At 34.7% G+C, this 18806-nt stretch overlaps 2 protein-coding genes across 2 annotated transcripts; both read right to left on the bottom strand.

The window, feature by feature from the left end:
- Nucleotides 1-693: 693 nt before the first annotated feature.
- Nucleotides 694-11664, bottom strand: LOC111878317 (separase). The gene is made up of 26 exons (XM_023874831.3): nucleotides 10879-11664; nucleotides 10423-10600; nucleotides 10226-10333; nucleotides 9271-9405; nucleotides 8833-9191; nucleotides 8636-8741; nucleotides 8371-8496; nucleotides 7975-8268; nucleotides 7781-7894; nucleotides 7470-7691; nucleotides 7279-7383; nucleotides 7070-7195; nucleotides 6623-6988; nucleotides 6432-6521; nucleotides 5582-5848; nucleotides 5383-5506; nucleotides 4649-5269; nucleotides 4288-4525; nucleotides 3983-4085; nucleotides 3200-3400; nucleotides 2729-2969; nucleotides 2411-2654; nucleotides 1960-2326; nucleotides 1642-1869; nucleotides 1476-1563; nucleotides 694-1399 (listed from the first exon to the last, which is right to left on the bottom strand). The coding sequence occupies exons 1-26, from the start codon at nucleotides 11538-11540 to the stop codon at nucleotides 873-875; spliced, it is 6240 nt and encodes a 2079-aa protein (XP_023730599.1). The 5' UTR covers nucleotides 11541-11664; the 3' UTR covers nucleotides 694-872.
- Nucleotides 11665-15165: 3501 nt separating this feature from the next.
- Nucleotides 15166-18553, bottom strand: LOC111878304 (uncharacterized). Its single transcript, XM_023874812.3, has 5 exons — nucleotides 18140-18553; nucleotides 16257-17193; nucleotides 16004-16099; nucleotides 15760-15896; nucleotides 15166-15680 (listed from the first exon to the last, which is right to left on the bottom strand). Exons 1-5 carry the CDS (start codon nucleotides 18391-18393, stop codon nucleotides 15497-15499), a joined length of 1608 nt encoding a protein of 535 aa, XP_023730580.1. The 5' UTR covers nucleotides 18394-18553; the 3' UTR covers nucleotides 15166-15496.
- Between the last annotated feature and the right edge of the window lie 253 nt (nucleotides 18554-18806).

The following is an 18806-nucleotide window of genomic DNA, read 5'->3' as shown; positions in this document are numbered from 1 at the left end:
TGTTTATTTTTATAATAAAAATAAAACAAAATTAATTACAAAATGTTGTTTATCTAAAAAAGAGTTATAAACAAAAAATAATAGAAAAGAAAAGGAAAATGGGCGACCTGTAGTGGGTTTCGAAGGAATTTCTAATTTCTTTTAATTCAATTGTGACAACCGACTTAAGATTTAGTTGTCAATAAGGTCAATCTAGGTGGACTTAAGTCACTACATACTCACCGGTTATAGGAAGTGGTGTTGGGTTTGTCACGTCATCTTGATTTTGGGTGTTACACTACCACTTCATGTAGCGTTAAAAGGTGTTTGTTTAGCACCACCACTTTTACATTTTAGAATAACTATAAACTAATGGGAAACAATGTTATTTAATTTTAAAATATCAAATATAATCCAAAACTTTAGATTCCAAGACTATCTTCCTCTCATAAAAACATACAGTTTTTATATAATCTAATTTTAAATGAAAATATCCCCTAATTTTTTATGTACTTTAAAAATACTCACATACCAAATAAGATGATGAAACAACGGCAAAATTATCTGTCCTGTACCATTCATCCTCTATTAGTTAGCTAGAAGCATTATCTCATTCTCAAGTGAGATTAGAAAAGTCATTTCCATAAGAAAGTTAAAATCCATAGGTTCCCTTCCCATGATAGAATCCTACACCACCCCATATTTACAAGGCCGTTTACCACCATCATCAAATTTCGTTCTTAACTAACAATGATCTATCTGTACTTGTTTCATTATATTTTGATTCGTCTGGTACATATTGATACATAAATACAGATTTCACTTTACATTCTAATATTGCTTTGCTCATACAGACTAAAGAATACAAAAGCCAATGAAATGAAATGAAAGGCTCACAAATCCTTGTTTCTAATACCCGTAGGAACACCATAACACACAGGCGAAGCTCCAATTAAAAAAGGAAGTGTACAAGCTTCTCTAGCCTGTCCCATAAACGAACCAATCTTTGGTCTATGTTTACAATTACTATTACTATTATTATTATTAACAGATTTCTTTCTTGATGTTTTCTTCTTCCCCCCTTTTCTTTTATCCCCATCATCATCATCTACTATGTTCATGTTGTTTAATCTGTCTGAAATTGAAACTTGAGTGCATTGTGCACAATCTGTTGAGCTGCTTGATCTTGTTTTAATCCAAGCATCAAGAACTGCCTTACCAAATCTATCAATATCTTTATCTGTTACTTCCCATAAGTTGGCAACTATGACAGGTGATCCTGCAAATAGATAATACAACGGGGCTCCTTTTGGGCTGTATGATCCGTTTAAAGATAAAGATCCACTACTGCACCCCATTAACAGTGTAGCTGCACACCCATCAAGTTTTTGTATCTCATCACCCGGGATATATTGCACTCCTAATTATATCACCATATCAATAATAATACAATTAGGTATTTTTTTTTTTTTAAAAAAAATGAAAGGCATACATACCACTTCCATGGCCGAAATACATGAAAAGGTCATGTTTTTTTAAGGCCATGCTCAGTTCATCCACTGTAGGTGAAGTACCAGTTGTCCCCTGCTTAGATTTTAAAATGAAATCATTTCAAGAATCAAGATTATAAAAAGACAAAAAGGGTTAAATTAAATGTGTTACCTCCAAATTTTGATCTTTAAACCAATGCTGAAATTCAGCTTGGGTGCTAGGAAGGTCGCCACCTGGATTCAGCAAATAGTATGCATCCAGTGGATCAATCATAGGAAAGAATGCAGACTTTTCTTCATATTCACAACATCTATCAAATGTGTAACAAATACTAGCAACACTTGGCATGCGATACACCTCCTGGTTTCTTAGTATTGGCAGATTTTCCCATGGTAGCATCTGCAACCCACATCACATGTTATCATATCAAAACAGACAAACATGAACATGAGAAGGGCATTCATGTCTTTTTCATAGAAAATAGATTACCTGGATGTCAAAGTCTAGAACTAATATCACAGCTTCTCTATCTTCTTCCTCAATTTCACGGATTGCATTTAATATCAGTTCCGAAACAGAGGAAGATAAGGTGTCAATTCTTTCTTCACATTTTATTCCACCAACATAGCATCCTTTCTTCATCATCATCTCTGATACCCATTCCTCATGTTGAGAGGCAACATGGGGCCCAGCACCTCCGATTATCACTTTCAGAATGCTTTCATGTACATCAACTTTACTCTCAAATTTCAGATCATTCATCAATTTCTTGTGTACAGAGTCAATGTGCTTGTTGTCTGAAAACTCCCCCAAAAGCAACACCTTCCAAGGCCCAAACCATAAATCTTCCAAGTCTCTGAAGAAATAAGAAATTTATCTTTTTCATATTAATCCAACTAAAACTGTATTTAGGAGAAAAAAAAACGTAAATCTTCCTCACCTCAGAAGATCACCTAGCAATTGATCAAGCTTTCTCCTTTGACCCCACCATAATGACCTGTTCTTTTTAGTATCCTCCAAAGGGTACACTGAAGATGATATGTAATTTTCCTCCAAGATTGTTTTGAACAATGGTGCGATATTGTCAACAATGGTGTGCCCCCAAGGGCAGTGCCATGATTTGTTGCAACTCTTTTTGTTTGATAAGAAACTGGAACTTGAATCTTCATTGCCTTCTGAACTTTCTAAAGGTATCAAACAAACATCAGATTAGTGCAAAAGCACGTTATATAGAACAACTGTGAACAAGTTTTGTTACCTGTTAAGATTGAATTAATAGGCAGAAGTGTGATAATAGGTATTGTATCAGAATTCAAACGAGACAATATAATCCAAGCATGAGTAGAGGGATTATAGGGCAATAATTCTCTCAACAAGGTGGTGTAATCATCTCCAAGCATGCTAATACAGATAATCGTTGTGCAGGGGAGACCTTTATAAAACTTCAATACAAATCCCTCAAGATCAAGAATGGATTCTGGTGCCACTCTAAGCAAACCCTGAAAACAAAAATATGACACAAAATCATGTGCAAATTAACAGTTGCCAATTTGCAAGCTAAATTCATAATCAATACTATATCCAAACTTAGATGGAAGAATAAAATAAATTCGTTAACTAAAGACATGGTATAGTGCACCACATAGATAAGTAACATGTAATAGAAAAGGCACCAACATATGAACAATTTATAATTGCAACAAAGACATTTTTTGTTGAAAATACTTACATGAATATCAGTGGTGGTGTTTTGGTCTTTGTGTTTTCCAATACGAGAAACCAATTGATGATTTAGATGAGTTCCAAGTGATGCTTGATGGAAAAATGATGCCCATTGGCTTTCTGATAGAACACTGCTGGAAGATGACAACATGGACAATGCATTGTTTGAAGATGAAAGTGTATACAACATAGCAAGCAACCGTGAAACCTGTGATGTCATTATCAATGGCAAAAAACAACATAATTAGAATGTGGAAGTTTGTTGTAGTGAAACCATTGAATTCGAACAATAATCAATATCTAATATGGCATATATGCAAAACATCATAGAGGTGTATACGGTTGAAATATCTCCAAAGACCTCTTAAAAGAATTTGTGATAGGAATCTAGAAGGCCCAATACTATTAAAGCAAGAGTTATATCTAGAAGGCCCAATAAGGGGTAAAACAGTAAATTCATCTAGGTTGGTTAGGATTATAATAAATACGGAGAAATGTCAAAGTATGGGGATGTCAAGAAATTTGATAGTGTTTGTATTGGCTCTTAAGCTTTCGGCTGAGAGAGAGGGAGATTCCCTGGGCAATCTTTTAGATTGTGTTAATCGTGTAATCAATTAGTTAATTTCATCTTCTTCTTCTTTTCGATCTTTCTCTGTTTGATCCTATTTCATCAAACCCTAATTTCTGTTCTTCATCAATTTGTCAATTCTCAATTCATGAACCAATAAACTTCCTTCGATTTGATTTTTCAAAGAAGAAATGCAAAACAATGGAAGGACAAAGGTATAACCTTTTGAAAGAGCACAGGAACCTCGCGACAAAGTATAAAGGATGACTTCAATCCAGACACAATTGTTGTTATGGGAATCGTTGACATGTCACTACCATCGTGCCTAGAAAAACAATAGCAAAAGAGATAGAGCATTAGTGAAATCAAAAAGACAGCTGCAACTTTTCATAAGAAATACGAATTCATTTAGCAGCTTTTTTCACAAATCAAATTGAGAAGAAATTGTTTTCTTGAATCTGATTGTATAAAATACCAAAAAACAATCTAGTAGGCTTGAAATATAGCATGTGATTGTGTAGCAATACCTTGTACCCTTGTCACATAAGCTTTTTAGTGAAAACCAACATATGTTATACAGAATTGATGCATGCTCAACTGCAAAGACATCTCCTATTACATTCTTCTCAATCAACTCAGCCAAGAAAGCAATGGAAACTGAGAAATGTGGTTGGTGAAATGTGCTTCTGTGGACTAACACAGATATGCTCTCCATAAATACTTCATGTGCTCTCTGAATTTCACCACGAATCCCCAAACATTTTCCTGCCCATGTAATTATTTTTTAAATGTGAACATGAAATGCAGTGGCTTATGCAAATTACATGAGTACTTTCTCCATTTCTATAATGACAAAAAGGTAAAGTTTTCAGGTTATTTTTATCATACCTATCCCAGTGAGTAGTCTAAGCAAAAGGCGTCTGCGAATGCACTCCCATTTCATTTGTAGAATATTTGTCAACGATTTGGATTTCATAACTTCAGAAGGAAGACAATGCCAACACTTTCCTTCACCAGAAACACAAGTAACTTCACCCCTTTGTTTAGATGATCTAGTAATTCTGGAAGTCGTATTTTTCTCAGGTAAAGGCTTAGCACTTTTCTTACTCTTCCTAGTTACTTTAGGTCGAATGGTTTCCTTCCCATTAATTTGGGATTCATCATTTTGTTCTGCTTGATTTTCACCAATCGAAAGTGCATCACAGAACATTGTGTTTCTTGCACTTGATTCCTCACAATCACTAACACAATTTTTCCATTCAGAAACTTTCAATTTGTCTGTAGCAGACCTATAAAAAGCCTCAGCTTTTGACAACCCCTCTAACAGTTTATTAGTGCTCTTGAAACGGATTCTGAATAGATCACCAAGTTGCTGATTGATTGTAACTTGTAAAACTAATCTGCACTTCAAGCAAGAAACAAGCCTGCAGCTATCAGCCAACATATGTTTGGCACTTTCCAGTTCCTTTTCAGCTAAATGCCAATGGTGTTGCTTACCATAAAGCTTTCCTGGAAAAATATATAATGGATTTTCAATTGGATAACTATTGACTGCATTGAGTGAATTAAACAAATGTAGCTTGAACATATATGAGAGAATACAAAAGGAAAGAAGTGTGTACCCAAAACACAAGAGAATCCAACTATAAAGATTGGCAAGGATTGGAAAGTAGCAATGTTCTTTCCCCACAGTAAAAGAGATTCAGCCTCTGATCCATTTCCAACTATTTCTTGAAGGGTTCCTATCTGAATTACATTACACAAACATGAAACATATTTCAATGTAATTATAATAAGAGTCTAAGAGGTTGGCAATTATACCTGAAGGGTGCTTTCAAGATAAACTCGAAGTACATTCCATGGGGTTACTACACAGTCCTCAAAGTCAAAAGAACCTTTCTCAGATGACCAAGCGGATGTAGCCACTGAAGGATGCATGTGGAAAGTCTTGAGGACATATTTGTGTTTCTGAATGGTGTCCCCATCATTAACACCAACCATGTCATTTTGTTGCTCTATTGAGTACATAAAACTTTTTTGAAGAAGTTTGGTGCGCAAACGATGAGCTTCTTTTGCATAACAAAGAGCCTAAAGAAAAGAGATGACTCGTCAAAAGATATTAAGTTTTAGGTGAATGGGAATGATTGTCTCGGTAGAATTAAGCAAGACACTTTTTCATAGACAGAGTAAAGATATGAGGCCAAACTAAAAATCCTAAAAAATAATTATTTCTCTCTAATGAAACAATGCCAATTACTCATACACAACAGACGTAGAAACTAGCAACAAACAAACATGACTATAAACCAACAAGATGTTTTTAGTGTGAAGTGAACAGGAAAACACCAAATTGGTGTGTTACTTTTCATTAACACCATTTTGGTGATGAAAATGAAGTGTGATTAGAGTACATTTTAACACCAAATCACAAAAATCATGTTCCATTAAAGTTGGCCTCATGCATAAACAAATCACATGTGCAAACACAACTGGTTGTATATTTTCCAGTTAACCTATATAGACTAGCCAAAAAAGAGAGTTCCATTAAATTATTGTAGATTTCAGCATATGTATTACAAGTCGGGGCAATAAGAGACGCAGAAGCAAAAAATACCACAATATGCGAATGGAACATCTATGATATACAAGATTTGAGAGCAAATCATCATACCTCAATCATTAAACCTTGTGCTATCATTCTTTCACCCAAATCATAATAGAGATGTGCAGCAAGGAACAATGAGTTGGTGGACAGAGGAACCTAAAACAAGAAGTGATAATGGATAAAACATCAGCATATGTATAGATAATTCTATATGTAATCACAGAGATCATGATATATAATATATCCAAGGAGCATACATTGTCAATGAGATCAGAAGCAGCTTGTTTGACCTCATCAGTTGTTATATGTGGTTGGATAGCATGATTACGCTTACAAGAATCTGGAGAGGAAAGAGTAGAAATGAGTGACAAACTCTGTTGAAATCCAACTTCAAGTGATTTTGATCCCTTCATACAACTTATCCAGAACTCCATTGACTTTGACAAGTTACAGTGATTTGACAATGTCATGATGAATGCATCATTCACAGGTGAAGCACAAAGTGCATGACTAAGGCTTCTGGATTGCCAAAGCATGGTCAACCACTTGTTTAAAGGTATATTCTTCCATGTAATAATTTTGATCATTGTCTCGTATATGTTAGAATGATCTTCCATGTAGCCCTATAATAAGAGAAGATAATAAACAATAAGGCACCATAATAAACATAATAATTATAAACTCCAACAACAAAAAAAAAGAACCTTAAGTGATAGAAAATCAGCAACATGGTATAGCAAGATAAGAGTATTTTGAGCATGTTCATCAGATTGGAAATGTTCTTGACTCAACCATAGCTTTAAGGCATTGCCAACATCTTGAATAAAATTCTGTTTGAAAAGTAAATAGGAAACAAGAGATTAATAATATGATAAAAATACATAAAAAGATATATGAACAAAAAATCTACAACCTTCGAGTTTGGATCTGCCTCTTGGGTGCATAATGCATGCAAGCAGTAAGCCTCGGCTAATACATAACAAGCTGAACCACTGTCATCCTTGCTCTTATAGTCACTCTGGCTCCATGAGTGCAAAAGAAATTGTTGAATCAAACATGAATAAGAAAACATAAAGAAAGTAGAAGCCAAATTGAGTCACTGACCATTATAGATATTGCTTCAGATAAATATTTACTGCAGTCATTTAGGCCTTCAACTCCATGTGCTCGTGATTCCCTTGCGTTTGCAATGAGAATTCTTGATTTCTGTAAACAATTATCTTTTGTACTGTAGATCTCTTCTAAGAGAATGTTTGTGATAGTCATTTGCATTGTTTTACATAATGTTGGATTAAGAAACTTCATTTCCTTATACGATTCAAGCTCCTGAACAAAAGAGTAATGGATCTTAACATTTATATTTAAATAAAAAGAAGTTCATAGAAAACTACAAATGGTAGAGAGATAGAGAGAACCTGCTCCAATAAGATGCCAAAAGCTTCTTTTGATATATTTATAGATGACATCAGAGAATATATGGTTGGAATCATATGCTCAGCTTCAGTGTCTTTTATCTGTTTACATTGAATCTGCAAACAAAAGAAATCAGATAGCAAAGAAGATGTAAAGTAATATATCAAAATTCAAAAAACACTTTTTTGTAACTCACCTTCACCCATTGTTTAATCAGTGCTATAGGGGTCGGAATCTGGTCAAACAAGCTTTGACCAACAGACCAACTTCCAAGACAATCCATGAAAATCTTACTTATCTTGTTACTACCACACTGATAAAGTATGTCCAACAAAAAAGCACTTTTTGCACATGCCTCTGTGACAAAACCAACTATGGTATCCTCTGTCAGATCACTGGAAAATCCATCTCTACTTGAAGTAAATGTCTTGCAAAAGTGTAATACACAGTTCCATGCTGCTTTACAACATAATTTGAATGACTTTGTAGCCTACATGCAAAACACATTCATCAAAAAGAAAAACAACAAAATATGTAACTGTGGTTGTAGACTTGTAGTATACAAAAGGTAAATGTACATTATGTAAAATACCTCTTTTAATCTATTGCTTCTGTACAACACTATACCAATATTGTGTAGAGTGGCAAAGAGATATTGCAATCCATTGACTTTGACCCAATCTGCTGAAATAAGATGCTTAAGAAATTTAGTGCTCTCCTGCAATGAGTAAAGACAAACATAACCTCAGTATATACTTTCGATCTGCACTCATCATTCATCAAGAAGACAAATAAGATAATATGTAATTGTGATGCTTTAAAAAAATAAAAAATAAAATAAAAAAAAAAAAAAGAACCTTGACATTTTTCTGTGTAGCAAATGAGAGTGTGAAAGAAGCTGCAGCTACAGCAAGTACAGTTCGCCTGTTGTCCTCATATACATCTCGTTCCTTTTCAGATGCCCTGCATTCATTAATTAAAGAGAAGAAGTTTGTTAATTGTTAAATTAGCATGTAAAAATGAATTGGATTAAAGAAAATGTCAATAGACTTACCGATAAGTGAGAAAAACAAGTCCAAACTGATGGAAAGCATCTTGTATATTAGGTAGCTTAATAGAAAAAGAGACTTCTTCAAGTCCACAAAGTATATCTTTTCGTTCAGAGATAATCAGCTCAGAAAGTGGCCCACACAAGAACTTTAATGCAGTAAAGTACAAGGGCACGTAGGTCATTTGCGTTAATAATCCATCTGTGGTGTTTAAAGTTTGTAGCTGATCTTCCACTTTAAGCAAAATGTCCTTTCCAGATTTTGATATCTTGTTGTTGCCCTCATTTGTGTAAGAAGTCAAGTCGCTCATAGACAATGTGATAGCATAAAGCCTCATTATCAAATCAACTGGTGATAGATTGACCTACAAAACAAACTGTTACTAAAACTGGAAAAAATAAAAGTTACATGTTCAAGTAAAAAAATGACATGTTAACAAGTACCTGAGAAAATTCAGTTGCTAATTTGTCGAAGTGAGTTGCAACTGCATTACAAAAATCAACATTTGAATTTCGACATTTGATGGCACAATATTCTGCAAGTTCCAAAAACTCTACATGGGACTTGTCCTTGCCATTCTGCCAATCATAATTATAAAGAATAAAGCAAATTCCTATTTAGTGCATATAAATTAAAACAATATTACCATTATGAGAAACAAACAAAATGCCACAACAATGCATGGACTATAATGCCTTGTTCTTCTAGTTGACTATATACAAATTCATGTTGTAAGTAAGAAAAAAAAAACATCATTTTCCAAAGGCTTTTTAATTTTCTTACAAAAAGAAATAAGTCAGATTGTAGATTAGTAACAAATTCATCTCAACTAATTTTCTGTGATCTTTATGTGGTTCAAAACTATGATTTTCATTAACAGTAGTTCCTAGTATCTTTATCCAAAGTGGACTTAACATATCAATCTTTTGAAGATCACATAAATAAGAAATATAGGGAGAGAATTCTGTCAAAGGTAAGGTTTTGGTAAAAATAGTTTTATGGATGTTTTGTTCTCGTTTTTGGTCATTATATTATTGGTAACTTATGTTTTCATATAGGCCCAATAGAGACTTTCTTTCTGTTGTACATTTAGGTAATTTCTTGTTTTAAGGAGGTTTTCTAGGCATGTGCCCTTGTGCACCACCAGTAAGTTGCTTATCACATCATAGAGTAGGCAACTTCTGTTTTTTGAGGAGGCATTGACTCAGATGTAACTTCATATGGGCTAAAAGAATGAAGCAAAGTTCACATATCAAAGTCTAGTTTCTTCTTTTATGTTCAATAAATAGTTAAATACTAATATAATCTTGCATTGTTCAAACCTAACATACTCTAGAGTTTTTTTATCCTAGCAAAATGGCACATTGAAGCAAACACAACAAATTGTTAGAAGATTACCTTGCATTCATGAGCCATAGCATCCAACACACAGGTTAGTATTTCTACCCTGCACATAATTTTATCATCCAGTTGGGAAAAAACTGAACTGCATATCCTATGTCCAAACTGCAGAGAGAGCATATATATATAAGACATAAAACCAATTAAACTTCAATAGGATATTGGTGAGGTGGGTGTTAAAAATGGCATCTCACCTTTTCCATTTGATCATTCATGGACGATTTTCTAAACTCTGAAAATGTTAAAACACAAAATCTATGGACAAGGCTCCCATCAAAGCTTGCAAGTTCTCCAACCAGAAACAATGTACATTTATTCAGATATGTCACAAGCATTTTTTGCAGCTTCTCATATGCATCCACATCAACAACCCTGTCATGTTTACAACCTAACATTTCAGATAAAATTCCTACAGTTGATGCACTTAGATACAAGGAATTGTGTCTGCACATCCTAGTATGGCTTTAAGCAAAGAGTCATGTACTAGCTGCTAAATACATAAAAGAATAACTTCAAGATAACTTCACTTCTTTGGTGTTGTTGAAAGATGATTACTGCTCAATTCAGTGTTGATGAAATCATCGCAATAGCATGCTGACAACTATCCATGATCCAATTATAAACATTAAAATTGCAAGTATGCACTATACCTCAACCATGGTTGGATTTCATCGACCATAGAAAGTAGTCTCGGATAATCTTCCTTGTCTTTGCTTCTACCATTTGAAACACACTTAATAAGGGTCACAGCTACTTCCAGGATCAACATTGCGACCTCCTTGTCGCAATTCTCGTTTCTTAGTTCCGGGATAACCTCTCGCTTTAACTTTACACTTCCTTTATCCGATAATTTCCCAATAAACTCGAGCACAGAAAACCCTTCATTTTGTGCATCTTCATATCTCCCCCAATTTTCGTAACAATGTATCAACCGAACCCGTTGGATCTGAACGGAATGGGGTTTACACGACAGCTCCGAAGCAACCGATTCCAAACAGCGTAGACAAAGCTTGTACGCTTCAAACAATTCGGATGCGTAACAAGAATCGATTTTGGGGGTTTCATTTAGGCGTTTCGGGATTAAAGATAAGGATTTGCTAAGGAATGAAAGGAATTTCTTGGCGAGCGAACGGATGATAGTTGATGTTTCCGCATTAGTTTTTGAAGCTTTGGACTGTTTATTGGGTTTATTGATGATGGCTGAGAAGGGGTGGAGGTAAAGAGAGAATAGTTGGTGGATGGAGGAGAGATCAGAAGACGATTGGAGCTTGGAGAGGAGTGAAGATTCTGTGATGGTGGCGGAATCCTCCATTAGCGTGTGAGCTAGAGCGGAAAGTGAGTGGAGGCTTGAGGAAGAAGGAGATGTGTTCAAGGAGGCGGGAAACGAACAGTGAGTTTTGAAGTGGCGAAAGTGAAATACTTGGTCCCAACAAAGAGTGCCAAATAAATTATGAACGAATTACAAAAGTAGTCCCTCTTTAGTCTTTAACATTTATATTTGTAATATTATTGATTAATTTGATATAAAATTACTCTATATAATAATAAGGAAAAAACATCATAAATGGTCACTGTGTTTTCCCATATTCTTAAGTTTAGTCCCCGTGGTTTAAAAATCTCATGAGTGGTCCTTGTGCTTTCAAAACTTTTGACAGGTGGTCCTTATTGCTAACTCCGTTAACTTTTGTCCGTTAAGTGAGGGACATTTTCATCATTTCACACCACAGGGACCATTTATGATCTTTTCAGTTATTTTTTTAGAAAAGAAAAAACTAAATATAATTATTTAATATATAAAATCTCTCTCTCTCTCTCTCTCTCTCTCTCTCTCTCTCTCTCTCTCTCTCTCTCTCTCTCTCTCTCTCTCTCTCTCTCTCTCTCTCTCTCTCTCTTAGAACACATATACAGACATTATGAACAAAATGGGAAGAACAATTGCTTGCCTAAATAAACAAAACAGAACTAGTAATATGCATTTTCGAATCTGTCTATCTACTGATATGAATTCGGAAGTTGTGGTGATTGGTGAGTGATTTCTTATACAGAAGCTTCTTCTTCTAGTTAGTTTTATTCAGATTAAGTAAGAAGAGAGTTCAATTTGGGACAAGAAGGCTACAGATGAGTAATGGAACGAGAGAATTTTAACGTCTCGGTATGATTTATGTCAGATAAAGGTATCGAAATTGGACGAAGATGATACTGAAATGATCAGTGAGAATAGAATGTGATTGTCTACTTGTTCGAGCAGGTGATTGAAAACTGCGTATTTGCCCTAAATTACAGGTAAGATACATACACCATCAACAATGGCGTCGAAGTATCGAATTGATCCATCGACTTTATAAGTAGCACACACCGCCATGCCTTCGATCACTGTGGAGCACTCGTTCTCCTCGACCGGCACGGACACCGGACGAAATCGACGGAGAAATTCTTCCAGTTCATCGTGTTTGGAGAAATTACCCATAGAGAATACCTCATCAACGTCGCCTAACTTGAAATCCTTGAACTTGACGTGCAACCGCTTTCCATTTTCGAGAACGACGCGGGAGGTGTACCACGCATCGTCGTTCTTCGATCGGTAGTCAAGGTTGTAGCTTACCTTTCTGTCACCGGAAAGTATTGGTTTTAATGTATGTATATGTGTTATGTGTGTGTGTGAGAGTGAGAGAGAGAAAGAGAGAGAGAGAGAGAGAGAGAGAGAGAGATATTTTATATATTAAATAATTATATTTAGTTTTTTCTTTTTAAAAAAAAATAACTGAAAATATCATAAATGGTCCCTATGGTGTGAAATGACGAAAATGCCCCTCGCTTAACGGACAAAAGTTAACGGAGTTAGCAATAAGGACCATCTATCAAAAGTTTTGAAAGCACAGAGACCATTTATGAGATTTTTAAGCCACGGGGACTAAACTTCAAAATGGGAAAACACAGGGACCATTTATGACGTTTTTTCAATAAAAAGCAAAGCAGGACTTTCGGACCTTGGCTACAAAAATTTTAGATGTTGGTAAGTTTGATCCTTATATAAAAAATAAATTAAAAAGAAAGTATCTCTAAATTTTATGGAAAATATGTGAATATTTTTTTAAAAAATGATCCATATGTTTAAAAATGGTCCCTATATAATTGAAAATTTCAAGATTACAGAAGCGATTCATATGTTTAAAAATGGTTCATTGAAAATTTAAAGTTTAAAGAAATTGTTCATATGTTTATAAAAATTACAAAAACGGTCCTTATATAACCGAAAATTTAAAGATAACAAAAATTGTCCATATGTTTATAAAAATTACAAAAACAGTCCCTATATACCGAAGATTTAAAGATTACATTGTAAATTTAAGTTTCTTTACGTTTCGATGTAAATTTTGTGCACACTTTCATGTTTATTTTTATGTACGTTTCTCACATATAACTTTGGTCACATATAATACGTTTTCATATGATGATATAAATTGAAGTTAGTCATGTAAACCCAAAGAAATATCATGGTGAACCAAAAAGTTTCCAAAACTAAACATCTATCGACAATGAACAAACATGTTTGCGTCCCTAGCGAAGTGGGGAGTTAACAGCTTCTAGTATTAATAAAATTAGGAAATTGTTTATCAAATTTATAGAATATACATTTTAATAAATAGTTTCATATATATTCTCAACTTCTTGTATATGTCACTTTATTCTTATTGTGCTCCTCAGTCTCAAATTCTCCTTGCTTTCTTTCTTTCTCTCATTGTCCTTATTTCAATTATATAACCACATTATATCAAGTAATCAAAAATACACGTTTCTTGATTGTATATGTTACTCATTTATGAAATATATGATTACATATAACAGGTAAAATTGATCGGTTCTTGTTTTACTTGTTTTGTCATAATTATGTTGGTTTTGGTTTTAGAATCTTGTTATATCTAACACCTGGAAATTTTATTACAAATCGGTATGAAGACCCGATCTATATTATATGACATTATGTGACATACTTCCTCTCTATGCGACATATTGATGTTACGAGCTTCTATGCAACTTGGACATTAGCTCGCATGCTGTGTAGCCTCCAATAGTCATACCACTTATGAATTGAGATTTGTATCCTTTATAAAAACTATTAGATTTGACCACTTTTAACGCTTAAGTCCCTAAAATTCCATTCTCATACATGTAATACTTAAATCTTATTCCAAATAACTTGTGGAATACTTCCAAGCATTTCTATAAACCATATTTCTCATTTATGTAATGTACTTAGCCATCTTGTCATTTAGACAATCTACATCTAATTATACCAAAACACATTATGTAACATAGTTCATGTTTCAAACAATTTCATTCTAGAAGTATTTCAATCAATAGTTCTCAGTTAATACTTTATTGACCAATAGATGTCATAAACATTACCGAAAGTTGTCCATTATCAATCCATAGTACGAAATACATGTTATGGATCAATTATTTGGGTCTCGAAATACACTTGTACCCTTTAATGTCCCCATTTCTTATGGTTCCTAGTTTCCATGCAATCATTTGCTTGTTTACATTTCATTCTTTGCCAACCAAACAGATGGTTAAACACATGCAATTTCATTTGACTTTTTTTCAACTTCTGTTATCTTTAAAAGATTTATTCCATTAACATTTTATGAACCAAACACCCCCTTGGCTTCAACTTGTTAAGATGTCTACTAAGTTAACAAATCACACGATACCTTCATCATAATAGTTATATTAGTGAGAGTTCTCGAATAGGAAGCCTGTAGCATAATTTTGTCTCAACGACATGAGTTTCAAACTAGTTAGATGTATATTACAATATCTCACTGACATAAATCTAACTCTCAACCCTAATCCAATTCCCATTAAATGCATTACAAATAACCAACCACTTGCTACCAAGCAAAGTTGTCAATTTGGTTGTCTTTGATCATAAGTGAAACCCACAAGAACATACCATGAGTAGCATACAAGAATAAAGGCTATTTGTACATAATCATCATATGAGCAAACAACAAAACTTTGAAAAAAAAACATATAGACTCAATCTTCCTTAACCAGAGTTCAACTCAACAATGACTTAACATGGAACCCACACTAGAGAGTAAAGCAAACAGTAAATAACTCGACAACATTGTGAAGTGAAAGCACGATAAGCCGAAAAGCATGTTGCATTTTTTTTCTCTCTCCCTATGTTGAAAGTTTACTTCTTTCTTTCTTTTTTTGGCATTAAATCTGTACAACAAATGAATACAATTTGGTGACTATTCATTCTCTCTTGCCTTCTTCTGCATCATGATCCTCTTCTAAATCAAACTCAACCACATTTTGACCATTCTTTTCTCGTCTTTCCTGGTTGACTAAGCTGATGTCACCTTTAGGTGTTCCACTGTAAAGTGCTTCACTTTCTTCTCCATCAGAATCCTCACCTTTTTCTTCTGAATATGCATATCTGTTCAACACTTTTCACATTAACTCCTAACTATTTTCATATAAACATTCCATGAAATATAATAATATTTGTAATGTACCTTTGAGAACTCAGCGATGGGGCCCACAGATAGCAGATAACACAAAGCAATGCAAATGCAAGAATGTCCCAAAATGCAGTGATAATCCACCCACTCTGCCATCTCTCATTGAAAGGATCCGTTGCTTTGAAGTAAACCTTCAACAACAAATCATTTATCAAAATCATATAGACTTTTATAATAATACGCAAAAATAAAAAGATAATTGATTGTCTATTATGTAAAGCATCTACAAAATACATACCTCATATCCGATCCAAACAACTGAAAGAACAACTGTAATTACTAATGCATTTGAGAACTTCCTATATGTATCCAACTTAACAGAACTCCTTTTTGCCTGTGGACCAATCAAAAATTACTATTAGCAAAATAGTCACCAATTATAGAAAACCAAAAATGTTACTTTTTTTATTCAAAACTACGTCGTTTTGGGTGCTTATATGCATAATAGCCACATACTCATTATCCCATATAAATAAAAGAATATGCTTAACCTGTAGCTGTGTAAGTGTCTTTGAAAGAGAAGTGAAAATCCACATGATCAAAAAGGCATCCAAAAGTGCATTAGGAAGGACAAGAATAACCCTAGCTCTTCCAGCTTTATCACTTATAGCTCCCACATACTCAGTAATATTCAACAACTCAGTTGACAAAAAGTATGTCACCCCAAGAAGCATGACTTTTGTAGTAAGCCCACCAAGTGTAGGCCTCACAACACCATACCCCATAGAAACACACAACATAAGCAACCTTGAAACACTTCTCCTTAAAGCTCCAACAGTCACAACCCATGTTGTAATCACAACCGGCCTTGTTCCAGTGTTATTAAAATACGCATAATCAAAGTACCAAAGTGTCATTTCAAACAACCCAACACCAACAATCACACTAATCCAATGTTGAAGTTGCAACACATCATCCCAAAACCTCACATATTGAGAAAACCAGGCTACACAAAGAAGAAGATAAGCAATAGCCATGATCACATAGAATTTCTTCAAAGGAGCCATTCTTCCAGGTAAGTATCCATCAGGGTTCTTCCATGAGGTTTGACCAGTTAATGTCATTCCTTTGAGAGTTGGGTCACATGATATGAAGAATAAGTTGTACATTCCGGTTTTTGTGATGTAAGCTTCTGTGGTTTTTAGTTGTGCAGTTGTGGATTGTCCACGAAAGTAGACATTGACAGTTACAGGCCAGTTTGGGTCTCTTTTAGATGGGACTCTAATGACTTCTCCTTGTTTGCAGCCTTCAATTTTAGATAGATCAGAGGTGCAACAAATGGATCTTTGTCCTCCGTATGCAGACCCACCAATGTTATCACGGTCTGCAGCCTCAAAGATTATAACTTGTACTAATCCCGTGCGACGTGCTGTTCTTGAATGATTGGATGAAGCTTCTTTAGTCCTATGAAATGTGATGTTTTGAAATCTGTATGTGTTTGACAAAATAAGATTCTGAGAGGGTTAAAGAAACAGCAATGTACTTTCGTTTATTTGTGTATTTCTGTTAAAGCATTGTACTTTCAATCTCTTTTTTCTTATTAAGGCGTTGTACTTTGAGAAATCTGCCCAATGATAGCTTATTTTGAACTGTTTTTGTTATTAGATGTTATACTTAGAAAATCTATCCAGTTATAGCAGTAAATTTGATTTGCATATTGAAGACATTGCTATAATTTGGTAGAATTTTCAAAGCAGAATGTTCTAGTACGAAGAAAATGAAAGTAGGAATTATAATAACTAATAAGCAAACCAATGAGAATGTGTTGCTATTTCTTGCCTATAATCCTAGTCAGTTATTTCTATCTTTTAGATAAGATGGTTTTCTAGATGGGTGTTTTGAATTTTAAACATCCCTTATTTGGATTCATCCACAAACTATTTCAGTTCATAAGCCATCATAGTCTTTGATTTCCATAATATAACACCAATATTTCCATCTATTTTATATAAGTGTCAAGATATTGCCTCGTTTGATTACTATTATCTACAGTACAACCACGGAAGGTGGTATTGGTGTCATAAGTCCGTTTAATGTGATTAGTTTCTTCCTGTGGTCACAAGGGAGTGAGGGAGAAGTTAATTGCTTATAATTATATCATCAAATAAACATTTCTAGCTATGATATATTGTAAAACTGTTCTTGATCTTCTTGTGCAAAGAGTTAGAAGCAATTTGGAATCAGTTTTGCAAATTTCACTATGAAACATACTAAAAGCGTCATATACTTCCAAGTACTTGAGCAAATCTAAAATTTTGATCCAATGTTGCCACAGATCTGAGTTGCTATCAATCACACACCGACACACAAATATACACAAACAGACATCGAGCAGGCATGGAAATTGATGTTCGATAGGGAAACAATATCATACCCGATATAGGAACGACCGTCATTGGCATTGGGCGAGGGTATATGACGCGGGAGCGGAGTTGTGATGCGAGATGCGGCTAGACCTTCGCTACCCCCGGAGACAAGATAAGCATTGCCGACTTCTCGGAATGGATCTCGATCGTACACGTGGATTGAGGCGTCGGTGGAGTCAATCGCCAATAATACTAATGCTAGGAACAAATATAGCGTTGTGACGGTGATGAACCGGAGATTTGAAATGCCTACGAAATTCATGGAGGTTCACTCGAGGATTCTGGAGAGAGAGAAAAACGGGATCGGCGAATTTGGTGGGAGCAGTGCGTCTGTGTGTGTGTGTGTGTGTGTGTGAGAGAGAGAGAGAGAGAGAGAGAGAGAGAGAGAGAGAGAGAGAGTAAAGAGGGAGGAGTGAAATCGAAGCTACAGCAACAAACAATGAGCAACGAGCCAACGACTGTCAACAGTGATTCAGAAGGGAGTCCAATTTCTCACGCGCCTGAAATGGAACTTGGTAAGTGGTAACGGTTCACCCGGACCACAACCCGACTTGAACCCGAACCCGGGACATCTTATCCTTATAATAGATCTTTTGTTTTTTATATTTATTATGTTTCTGTATGAATTAGGTAAATTAATTTGTGTGATATTGAAATTGGTCAAACGGGTCAACT

Source organism: Lactuca sativa, chromosome 5 (assembly GCF_002870075.4).
Source record: "Lactuca sativa cultivar Salinas chromosome 5, Lsat_Salinas_v11, whole genome shotgun sequence".
In the NCBI taxonomy this organism is placed as follows: Eukaryota; Viridiplantae; Streptophyta; class Magnoliopsida; order Asterales; family Asteraceae; genus Lactuca; species Lactuca sativa.
This window is presented reverse-complemented; position numbering and strand designations above follow the sequence as displayed.